This window comes from Microcaecilia unicolor, chromosome 5, assembly GCF_901765095.1.
Source record: "Microcaecilia unicolor chromosome 5, aMicUni1.1, whole genome shotgun sequence".
Classification (NCBI taxonomy): Eukaryota; Metazoa; Chordata; class Amphibia; order Gymnophiona; family Siphonopidae; genus Microcaecilia; species Microcaecilia unicolor.
In genome coordinates, this window is record NC_044035.1 from 119,980,559 (window position 1) to 119,993,088 (window position 12,530).

General features: G+C 38.4%; 1 protein-coding gene across 1 annotated transcript in view; it reads right to left on the reverse strand.

The window, feature by feature from the left end:
- Positions 1-8,078: 8,078 nt before the first annotated feature.
- The window catches only part of POLR3A (RNA polymerase III subunit A), a 206,841-nt gene continuing 202,389 nt past the window's right edge, over positions 8,079-12,530 (reverse strand). The window contains exons 30-31 of the mRNA XM_030203237.1: positions 11,726-11,858; positions 8,079-9,753 (exon numbers count right to left, since the gene is read on the reverse strand). Coding sequence (XP_030059097.1) covers positions 9,605-9,753; positions 11,726-11,858 — 282 coding nt within the window. The 3' untranslated portion in view covers positions 8,079-9,604. The remainder of the gene's footprint in view (positions 9,754-11,725; positions 11,859-12,530) is intronic.

Here is a 12,530-nt window from a genome sequence, read left to right on the forward strand (position 1 = left end):
ATATATGTAAACTACTTTGAATGTAGTTGCAAAAACCTCAGAAAGGCGGTATATCAAGTCCCATTTCTCTTTCTTCTGCTGGCTATCATATTAATTAGGATAAGTCCAAAGTGATGCCTTTAAATGATAATACCACAATATCAGATATTGGGCCTTCCAATTTTAAATGGGCCTCTCTCTCCTTAAAATATTTGGGAATTTTGTTCCATAAAGAGAGAGAGCAACTTATGTCACTTAATTTAGATCTTATTAAACTCAATAAATTACTTAACCAGTAGTCTCCTCTAGCGATATAATTACTGTGTTCGTATGCTCCCCGGCATGGCCCCTTCCTCTTTTTACAAATCCATAGAGTCAAATATTTTGATATATCTTTGGATCAAAAAAAAATCACTTTCTTAAAAACATTGAAGGCTTCCAAAGATGATGGGAGTGTTGATTTACCATGTATCTGCCATATTACAATATGGTTCCTATTGGATGTCCGCCCCCTCTTTATCTCAGTCATCTCATGCGTGGATTAAGATAGAATCTGACTTATTATGCCCTATTCCTTTATCTAATATTTCATATGCCCCCAAACATACATTGACTCGCCGCTCAGATCTTGTTCAATCCACCATTCACTCTCTACATATTTTACTCTCTTCACTTTCCAAACCTGGTGTCCAGCTTGCTGATACTCCCATTAGGTTTAATTCCAAAATCTTAATTGATGTCCTATTTTCCAGGCTAATTGGTTTAATAGAGGAATCACTAACTTGCCTCATATTTGTGAAGAAGGTATCTTGTCCTCCGCCTCCAGTTTGTGAGAAATTCTCTCTACCTCCCTCAGAATTCTTTGGGTGGTATCAACTAAAACATTCTTTACAAAAACTACTCAAATCAAATACTTACAATATTGAGACTTCTGACTTTTCCAGACTCTGTAACTTGGCATTGATTCAAGGCCATAATACCTCTTTGTTCTATAAACATTTGAGAATTTTCAAAGCACTTAGCCTTCAAACGTTCCATAGTGCTTTGAAAATATGCCTCCTAGTAAACTTTATCGAGCTAAGCTCAAAGATAATGCCTGTGCTGGCATTGTAATTCTCATCTTGGAGACCTTATGCACATGGTTTACTCTTGACCTAATCTCCCACACTTTTGGACTTCTATTTGGTCTATCATAGGAAAGATATTACCTATTCACTCCCCCTTAAACAGTGACATTATCCTATTCCGATCTATAACTATTTCTGATCCACTGGATAAATGGCAAAAAAAACTTTTAGATATATTAATAGCCATTTTACTACAGATGATTCTTCACAACTGGAAATCAGTTAATTTACTAAATAGCAAATTTTCATAGATTTGAATGCAAAGTGGCTGCCTATTCTAACAGTTTAGTCACTAATGAAAAATTTGGGCTCCGGTAGTTTCATTCTCTGAAACCCCAACTCAGTCCTAGAGTTTATTTGTTCCAAAATCCACTGTGTCATATCTCTCATTTTCTCTGTAGTTGCCAATTAGTGTTTAACAATTGCATATAGTCTACATCATTTGATTTTACTTAAAAACATTAATATGTATTATACTCAACTTGGAAATTTTGCTTATTTCCTGATTGGAGGGTTACTATTCTATTTGTTATATTTGATGATCTTATTGTAATACTTTTGAAAAAAAAACAATAAACATCTATTGAACTGAAAAAGATTTAACTGATTCTCTACTGAAAAAAAATTCACAGCTTAAAAAAGGTTATTAATTCAAAAAGACAAAAACTCTGGCAAAGCCCAGGCAGGCAGCACCAAGTAATTTTACAAACTTTTAGAAACATTTCTACTTTCTGCTTCAGTTAGCCATGGATTAAAATATTATCCCTGGAAATGCAGCTTAGTCCTATCTGAAAACACCACAACAGGCTGAGCTACAGTTTTAAACCAGAAGTGCAAACAGAACAAAACAGCTTTCAAAAGAAAAGGCTCCATCAAAGCCCAAATGCCTTGTACAAATATGTAATTAAAGGATTTATTGCAGGGGACAGAGGCCACTATAGGACACTCAGGTGAATGCCACCATACCTAAATCACTGATGCCGCACCCCTTCCAGCAGCATCCATACTGTTTTACTGGCAATGCCCCACTTTTCCCTGTAAAATTAAAGAGCCACAGGTATTGCTAAGGATAGCAGCACATGGTTCAAAGTGAAAAAACAAACAAACCTGCATTTGTGCCAAGAGAAGAAACAGACCATTATTGGGGGGGGGGGGGGGGGGGTAGGCAACCAAAGAGAATAAAATCTAATCTAGAAGGAAGGCAGGCTTTAAGTAAGTCTTCAAGAGTTCAAAAATTTAAAAAGAACATGTTATCGTAGATGTGGCTAGACAGACCGGAGAAGCTGTATAGTCTTATCATTTTCAGGCACATTTTGTCCAAGAGATAGTGCCTACTGGGTAAGCTCCACACCTCATATAGCCCCCTAACCAAAACACTTTACCATGTCTTTTCACACCCAGTTTCCAAACAGACTATATGAGTTTGCAAATGGAGGAAAGAGAAAGGCACCATTTTCTTTTACACTAAGGGGGTGATTCTCTACAAAGTCGCCAAAAATTAGGTGCCATGACACTGCATCCTAAGCATGAATTCTATATCGGCAATTATATGCATAATTGCTGTTACAGAATACTACAGGGATGCATACAGGAAGCACAATAAGCCTTCCAGATTATTATAGAATACCAGCATAAGTTTGAATTTACATGCCAACATTTAGGTACAGCCACTTACATCATCAATGGCCGGTGTAAAGGTCTACAACTAAATGTTATAATTGTATGTACAACTGACAGTATTTTATAACCTTAGCTTGTAAGTTCTGAGCATGTCCCCGACCGTCCCATATCCACACCTCCCCTGCAATAGAGAATTTGTGTGCTAATGTTACAATACCAACAAAGTACAGTTGATAATGATGATGGTGGACAAATAGCCCACTACTATCCCTTAATTTAAGTTCAGAGGGGGGTAACAACAAGAAAAGGACAACATCAGTCCAGAACCACCACAATAATAATTATAAATCAAACAAAATTGATATCGTTTCATAACAAATAAACCACAACAATAATAATTATTATAAGTCAAACAAAATTACTATAGTTTCATAACGAAAACAAATATGATTTCAATATTTACAAAACTAAATATAGGAAGGACATTGTGAAATGTCTATGAGGAATCTGACCATCCCGGGTCTGAAAATGCCAGAAGTACCACAACCCAAGGACAGAAAAAGGTCTCTGCATGACAAAGCCTACAGTTCCAAGACCTTCCTACTACTAATTATCATTTTTATAGCGCTACTACAAGTACGCAGCGCTGGCTGAGAATATAGCAACCACAAATACTATCTTCAAAGTTAGACCTTCAGAGAGGCACCCTTCAGTGACTCAAAGGGGGGGGGGGGGGCTGCTAGGACATGCAAGACCAAGTTAAAGTCCCACTGAGTAAGACTAGACCAGAGAAGAGGTGCCTTGAACCTTCTCTCTGAAACATGAGTGGACCGTTACCCGTACCCATGTCTTAAAGAAGCAGAGGGCCAGACTCTGTTCCATATCTCTCTGTAAGAAATTTAGAACTTCCAGGACTTGCATCCACCAGGTGAGAGGCTACACCCTGCACACCAATGGTCCAAGAGTCACCAGACCCTGGTGTATACCAGATCTGACCAATCTACACCATCTGCTGAAGACAGAAAAATAGTGGAAAATCCAAGGCTACAAATGCCCATATAAAAGGTGATACAGGAAAAAACAGTGAACTATTTCAGCGACATCTATTGATACGAGGACTCAATCCACTGGTCTGGACTGGCCTGGCAGAATGAAAAGGAATAAGGAACGAGCTAAACGTAATACTGAATCAACATTTTTATGGGGGGAAGGGGGTTTCAGAGGAAGGAAGATGGGCAGAAGTTGAGGATTTTGTGAAGATCACATCCACTGCCTTTTGGTGAAGGGATTTATAGTTATCGTGCAACTGCAACATCAGATTTAAGGAGCATGACTACACAGTTCTGAAAGTTACCTTGGTAGCGAGCGACAGCCCAACAACAAACATTGCAATGACTAGATTAAGAAATAAGTTAGGAGAGAATATAAAATAGGGAAGAAATCCCTGTATAGCTGTTAAAGGTTTGTGCTTGAACTAGAAGCACAAAGGAGCAAGAGTAAACTGCCAGTCCCCTCCCCCCTCCATTTTATTTTTAACTCTGAAATATGTGCACTTTGCACAATATGTAAGAACATTGAAGATATATTTATTTATTTAGATTTTGCTCACACCTTTTTAAGTAGTAGCTCAAGGTGAGTTACATTCAGGTACTCTGGATATTTCTCTGTCCCAGGAGGGCTCACAATCTAAGTTGGTACCTGAGGCAATGGAGGGTTAAGTGACTTGCCCAAGATCACAAGGAGCAGCAGCGGGATTTGAACCGGCCACCTCTGGATTGCAAGACTGGTGCTCTAACCACTAGGCCACTCCTCCATATATATATATATATATATATATGTGAGCAATATGCTAGCACAAAGTAACTGTGCACTCTAGAAAAGAAAGTACCTGCATATAATACTTGTAAACTGCTTTGACTGTACCACAGAAAGTTGGTATAACAAATCCCATTACCCTTTACATCACAGGCAACAAAAAGGATCATTTACTATTGGACAGTAACGCTGTCACAAAGCCCATTTTATGCAACAAGTGCTACAGCAGATAACCCTGTTATGAAATCCCAGAACAAAATGGCAGTGACCAATTCAACTTGTGGTAGAGATCATCATTAGAATGTGATCATTTCTGGGGAAAGGTGACTGGAGGCTCAACTTTGCAAGTCTAAGTGCTTTGAAAATACACCTCTAAAGCAGCTGATCCAAAAGGTTGAGAATGGCCAATTTTGCATGTCATGGGTCCATAAGCAGTCTGCAAAAGTTACATGTTTGAATTTCTCTAACTTTTTATTTTTGTACATAAAAAAGGATGTGGTTTGGACTGTTGTATTGAACTGTTTGCTCTAACAAAATTCATTAAAACCTCATTTATTTGTTTCAGGTGACTTTAGTCGCCTTTTCCCAGATATAGTCACATATGTGAACCAGAAAATAACTATTTTCTACCCTATCACTTGTTTATTCTGTACAGTTTTTGTGAGAAACATGTTCAAGTTGTTCAGCATACAATCATTTTAAACATTTGACCAAAACAAAAAGCAAAATGTGATTAATGCTCAATTTGTTGCCTACATTCTTTTGGGTATGGGACAGTGAGGGAATAAAAACAAACAGATTAATATTCAACAAGAGTGGGTGAGGATGTTGTTTTTAATATATATATATATATATATATATATATACACACAAAGTTTCTTAATTGAAAACAACAAGAGAAGACTTTCATGCAATGATCCTAGATGACAATACGACAATGAAGTCTGGACTCTTATAACCCCTGTCATCCCACCCAAATTGGAATTCTACAGTCCCCCTTCCCCTAATCCCTGGATCTCTAAACAGTCAACAGGCACCAGAATAATGATAGTCAGCAAAGAGTTTTGTTGTTTTTTTTTTGTTTTGCCACGGCTGGAATAATCTTAAACGTTAGACTGAAATTTTATTCATTTATTGCTCCAAGGACAACTGATTATCGTGAAAGCAACATATCAGTGTTTACAATAATAAACCAGTTCATTCACACTAGTTTGTTGGACAGAAAACACCAGTGCTGAAAATCAAAAAGGAAAAATATAACAAATATCTAGCAACTAATGTAACTTACTACTGTTTTAGGCAGCATAGAGACATTAGGAATAGACAGCTAGGATAATATAAATATGCATGCAAACTTCTGTACAAAGCAATTTTCCTTTTCAGGGATGTAACCAGAAGAAACTTATGGGTTTCACAGCGCCTAATAAAGTCCTCTTAAACTATATTCGTAACAGAAAACACAAACTCTAAACAAAATAAGTGAAACATGACTTTAGAGATAGCAAGTCAGACGCATTTCGCTGCCCTCACACGCCAAGTACACCTTTCCCACGTATTCAAGGATCCGGGAACCCCGTCCCTCGCGGTCTGGCATCTCTTCCACTCTTCCAGGTCTACAGACCTGCCAAGTCTCCCACATCCGGAGGGAGACTCCTGCTGAAACACGATGTTCTAGTTCTCTCTTCTGAAAGAAGAGGGAAATGGGAACAGGGCCTGTGTTAAGCCATTTGTGAGAATACCGGTTAGAATTTGTTTTGCATTCTGTCCAAGACAAGGCATTAAATTCATTTGTTATTTGGGAGATTCTAATTTCCTGTAATATATTTTCCTTCCTGACTTTCATGTTCAAGATTGTAAACTTGTAAAATTTTTGAGCATCAATAAATAAAATAAAATAAGACTCTTGAAATAAACAGGCAGTGCTCTAAAGCCATGTGGGTTAGAGTGGAAGACTTTTTTTTTTTTTAATCTTATGCTCTAAATTTTCTCTCATATATGAAAGAAGAGGGAACCGGTAACAGGGCCTGTTAAGCCATTTGTGAGAATACAGATTAGAATTTGTTTGTTTTTTTGTATTTAAGACTGACTCTTAAAGCTCTGGAAGGCTCTTTTAAAAACTTCAGCCAAAGTGTTGGCTGGGCGCGATACCGCCAGCGGCCACCAGAGGGAGCCCTCCATGGAAGCAGGCTGATTGTTCTCACAAACCCGCCCTCCTCCCCTTTGGAGTTGTTGATTGTTCTCCTCTTGCTTTTGGACTACACTGAGGTCCTTACTGACGCGACAGGCGGGAAACCAGTCCGTGTATATGCAGTGCGCGCCAGAAGACACTGGAAGGTTTTTGAGATTTTGCTAGCAAAACTTCTGTTCCTGGGCCGACGTGGCCGTCGACCCAAGTGTGAGAACAATCAGCCTGCTGTCCTCGGAGAATACCTGCTACAGGTAAGTATCTTCACTTTGCTGAGCACCCACTGTATAATAATTGATCCCATTTATAGTTATATGACTCATTTTACAGTGCATGTTTCAAAAATTTAAAAGTAATCTTCATCGCACTTGCTGTTTAGAATAGTCCTTGCAACAAAAGAGCCATTGTCTCTTGTGAAGAACCCGAACCCTGTTTAGAGGAAATCTCCAGAAGACGATGAGAAACTAGTCCAAGGGAGCTTGGTATTTCTTCTATGTTTCTTGTTTTCCTGTGCTAATTACGTTAACTGCTTCAAAGAAAATGGGAAAAATTTCAGCTCACCCCTGTTCTGGCTTGGGAGCTGGCTCTTCTCAGCAAATGCTGAATTCCTTTGTGGTGTGACAAACCCAACCCAATGGGGTGCCTGTTTCTCCTACCGTGTTGTTGACTGAGGGAAGGTCGAGCATTTGGGAGATTAGGCTCTTGGCTCCCCATCAGCAGCATCCACCAGCTTTGTGATCTACCAGGGCAGAGTGTGTTCAGGTTGAAATGTGCCAGGCCAAAGTGTATGCAGATGTCACAGGACTGAGCTAGGATGATACAGGGTCAGTCCTAGAACCAAAGAATGGCTTTGGATTAACTGTTCCTACTCAGGAGAAGGCTTAGATCCAGGTTGTGGGAGTTTTAGTGGATCTGCAAACATCGCTGAATGAGAATGCATTACCTTCACCTCCTGTGACCAAGCTGCCGATCTTGGTTCCATGTAATCCTAGTATAATGTCCTGGTACAACTGGACTCTCTTCCCTGTTTGCTTGGTCAGTTGACCTTAGTATTTTAGCACCAGAATTGCAGAATAAAACACAATCTGAGACCACATTAAAAACACAAGGGGGCGGGGCTGGAAGTCCTGAAGACATGTCTATGAGACAATCGAACCCTAAAAAAATGAGAGAAAGTAAAGTAGAGACTGGACCAGAAATTGTATCTACTGCAACAAACCTCCAAGCACATACCATTTTTGCTGTAAGAGCCACAGTTCCCTGAAATAGTTGCCCCTTACCTCATTTTCCAATTTAAATGTGGAATTTAAACTACAAAACAGTGGTTTACTATATACAGCTTTATTACAGTTTCAATTTTATTGAAGTCATACAAAAAAACAAAACAAAAAACCAACCACAAACCCTCCAAGGATACTTTTCTCCTAGCATGTTACTATTTGATTTAAAAAAATATACCCTGTGTTTATTTTAAATTAAATCCATTTTATAACCATACTGATTTATGCCTAGGAATGTATTAAAACATTATCTGATCTCATTTCCTGACTCATTTAACTGTAATACTGTCTTTCTGCAGAGCTAGATGCCCTTCAGTTCAGCAAAACACATAGCCAAACTTTTCCCCTGACTTCCCCTTCGAAGTCAGACAGATGCTGCTAGTGCTCTTGCAAATCAATGTCAGCCTGCAAAACTAATTTTACAAGATTCACAAAGCTAAAATTTAGAAACAAGCACTCTAATCACCATCTGCTGCTGCTCATGTTTTCAAGTGGGGTAAAGCCTATACTCAAAACCACCTTCAACTGTATCCCATGTTTTCAACAGATTGTTATACTTGCTGGCTGACACTATTTGTACATTGAGCTGTATGAGTTAAGTTTAGACTACCCACCGTGGAACATTTTATATAACCCTACTTGTATTTTAGGATCACTCGGACATCACTGAATATGATCATAATTCTTAGTTATGCAGCACACTTTAAGGAAAATAAGCATCTGGTTAAGAAACCTTGCACAAGTAGATCTCAAATCACAGTAGGTTATCTGTTAAATACTATTTTAAAAGAAAGCTGGGGTAACCAATGTCTCACATCACTTACCTGCAAATAATGTATATATGTGAAATACACATGTAGTCAATCGTAGTTCATTTCAATCAGTTTAAAGAGATGGGTATATATATATATATATCTATATATCTATATATATTCATGTCCCTTATTGTCATAAGGAAACAAATTTAATTGAGCAGAAAAAGCACTGTCAAGTATGGGACAATCAAGAGTCCTTTATTGGTAAAATGCTAGGATGCTAGTTAGCGAGCCATTTACTGGTTCTTCTCACGTGTTAGATCGCTTTATTACACTGGATGCTGGTTTTAATGTGCTACGGTTTTACTCTTTCATATTCTTCAGGAGTCCAGTTTACTTCGACCATGACATAGGCGTACTTGACGCCAAAACACGGCCTGTGTCGGGCCTACCAATAAAGGACTCAATTGTGCCATACTTGATGGCCCTTGGTGCTTTTTCCTATGTGTGTACCTTTACCTTCTGCCAACAAATAAATTTAAGCCTTTATGAACAAGCAAATAATATGGGAATGAAAGGGATATTCTACTATATTACATAACTGGCAGTCTATTGTGGATATAATTCAGCTTACTGGCCAAGCAGTCAGATTTAATTGTTTACAACTATCCACATATAGCTTAAAATGGTGGCTCTAACGAGTTCCCTGGCACATTCTTCAATAACCAATAAATACAGTTCATGGTGGGTAAGAATTCAACATACAGTCAGTTTCTCATTTCTCTTTCCAAGTTATATCTCGGGCACACAATTCATGAAAAGCAGCTTTTTTTTTTCCAGGCATTATGTGATAACGGGAATATGAAATTCACTGTTGTCGAAGATCAGTGGCCTTCTAGGAGGATTGGGTTCTTTGTCTGCTTTGTGCAGCAACTTAAAAAGTCCTGTTCCAATATTCATTGGGATTCCCATGATGATACATTCAGAGACACCTAGAAGAGAAGAATAAACTCAATTAGTTCACCTCGGATGCAGCTAACTAGCTAGAACAAATTTTGAAGACACAAAGGGAGCAAACTATATAGAAATGTTATTAGGACAAACTATGGGCCCTGTTTACTAAGCCGTGCTACAGGTATGTTAGCATTTTTAGCACGTGCTAACCGTGGAGATGCCCATAATATTCTTATGGGCGTCTACATGGTTAGCATGCACTAAAACGCTAGCGCACGTTAGTAAACAGGGCCCTAAATATGGTATGAATATATGATGAATGTGCAGAAAACTGTCCTGAATAGCTAACTGATCAACATTGTGCAATGGTTGGGATACAAACTAATTTTGTAAAGGGCATCCAGGTTGGAAAATAGATGTTTTAAGTCTGTGTGCTAACATGGAGTCATTATAGAATGTGTAGCACCACAAATATTAAAAAAAAAAAATGTGGTGAGATGCATACCAGAAACAGCCAATCTACAAAGGGAATGTACAAAAAGGAGTAACACTTGCAGCTTTGCATGTGTAAATAGCATTATTTAGGGACACAGTTGTCAACGTGGGTTACTGTTGTGTTATTTTACTATTAACTTTTACTATTTGAGCACAGGTCCCATTTTACACAATAAGACCTACTTATTAATAACTGGGTTAGCAGTACAACGGTAGCCCACGTTGATAACTTTCCCCCTTCAATGTATCTATTTTGCGGCAAAATTAAAACCAGCGTGCATTTATTTATGGCCTCAGCCCTTAACACCACCCATTGACTTAGTGGTAAGGGCTCACGCATTACCCGCACAGTAACCGTCCAGCGCACGAAATGCCCCTGTGGTAGAAAATATTTTCTTCCGCGTGTTTTCAGCGAGTGCCAAATTTGGAATTACTGTCCAGGGCACATGGTAGCCGGGCAATAATGCTGATTTGGCGTGCTCTGGACGCACGTAGGTCTTTGTGCGCCTTTGTAAAAGGGCCCCACAAGGTGGCTTTCAACAACAGGGAGGTAAGCAAATTACTTTCTCAAGTTCTCGGCCCAAAAATAATAACAGCCCACAGATACACATGATCCAAAGTAGTTCTGGGTCATATGTGAACTGGCACTTTAAAATACAGAATAGAAACTATGACTCCTTCATATCTGTGCATGTATAAGTAGTGGTTTTTCTAAACTGGTTATCCATACCTGTCTGCAAATTTACACTTGCAATTTTTTTTAAACATCTGTAAATGGCATCTAACCCTTATAAAACCACCTACTTTAAGGACCCTGGGAGCCAAAGCAGAAACCTTTGAAATAAGTTTGCACACAGAATATGTTCCAAGGTTTAATTTCTTGCAGTTGAAGGTGAAAATATATAATTTCTTCAAGGAAAACTTTTGCCCCAATGCCATAAATTTTAGCAAAAATCCCACAGTGCTTTTGGACACCAGCTTTTGCTTCCACAATTTTTAAGGGCTGTTTGCCTTCTGGAAGCTGAAGAAAATTAAGATACGTGAGAAAAAGCTATGTAGTTTCAAAATTGTGCATGAACAATTCAGTTGTAAGCTTTTGCTACAAACCACTCAATAACACAGTACTCTCAAATGCTGCCAATATTGCTACCCACCAGGTCTAAAAATGAGTTATGACTAGCTGAATTTTGGCATTAAGTTGTAGCTAGTCAGAACAATGGATCCTGCAGTAAGGCGTTAAAGACAATGGACTAGATGACTTCTTGCATTTCCTTCCAGTGTTATCTATGATTCTTTCCTCTTTGGATGGGGCAAGTTTCAGATGATAAACTGATTTTGGATCTAAGCGTTACCTTAAAAGGTAGCTGAGAGGAATATAAATCAGGCCTTCTGAAAAACATTCACAAACTGCTTCACAAAGTGTATGTTTTTGTAGTGGCTAGCATTTGAGTTTTCATTCAGTCATCTAACCATATTAAAAATTATGTATGGCAATCTAATGAATACTTCACCTACCGCAGACAGAATCCTTCTGTCCGAAGTATGCTGCATCAAACAGATGGTCAGCGGTTTTTTCAAAGGAAGCAAGCATCAAAACACTCTCTTTCATCTTTGCCAAGCCAAACCTAGTAATACCCAGAACTTCACCCTGGATCCAGGAAGAAATGAAAAGGCTATTTAATTTAGAGCGCCATGTTTTGAAGAAAAATAAAAAAAGAACACGTATATGTATTCTAATACAGTATACAACAGGCATAAAAAGTAAATCTTTCTGCACAAAGTCTCATCTTTCTCCAAGACATGAAAAAATGGTTTGAATCACAACAATCCAATTAACGTAAAGTCCTGACACTGGACACTATATATACATGAAAAAAGACCAGTTTGTTAGCAAACAAATTAATGTCAGAGCACCTTAGACTGTAGTATTTTAATGACTAAAAAAATTATTTTTAAGAATAAGGGGATGCCCTCAAACAACCTTTCACCCACTCTATTGTCCACCTTAAGGGAGAACATCAGGGTGTATTTCTTTATCTTTAATAGGGTGCCTCTAATACTTGAACCCATACAGTTCAGTAAACTGTACACTACCCAAATAATATGTTCACAATCTCAGTGCTCATAATAATTAGAGTCACTTGAATAACATTCCAACTATAGACAGTGTTCACAAATGCAGCTAACAGCTGCTGCCTTCTTGAAGCCATCCACCTTCTCTACTCAAATACCCAAATCTGCAGTTTTTTTTTAGAGATTGTATCACGGATTTGAAGGTATCAGACGCTGGCCAACAGCTACTGCAACCACCTGTGGCTTG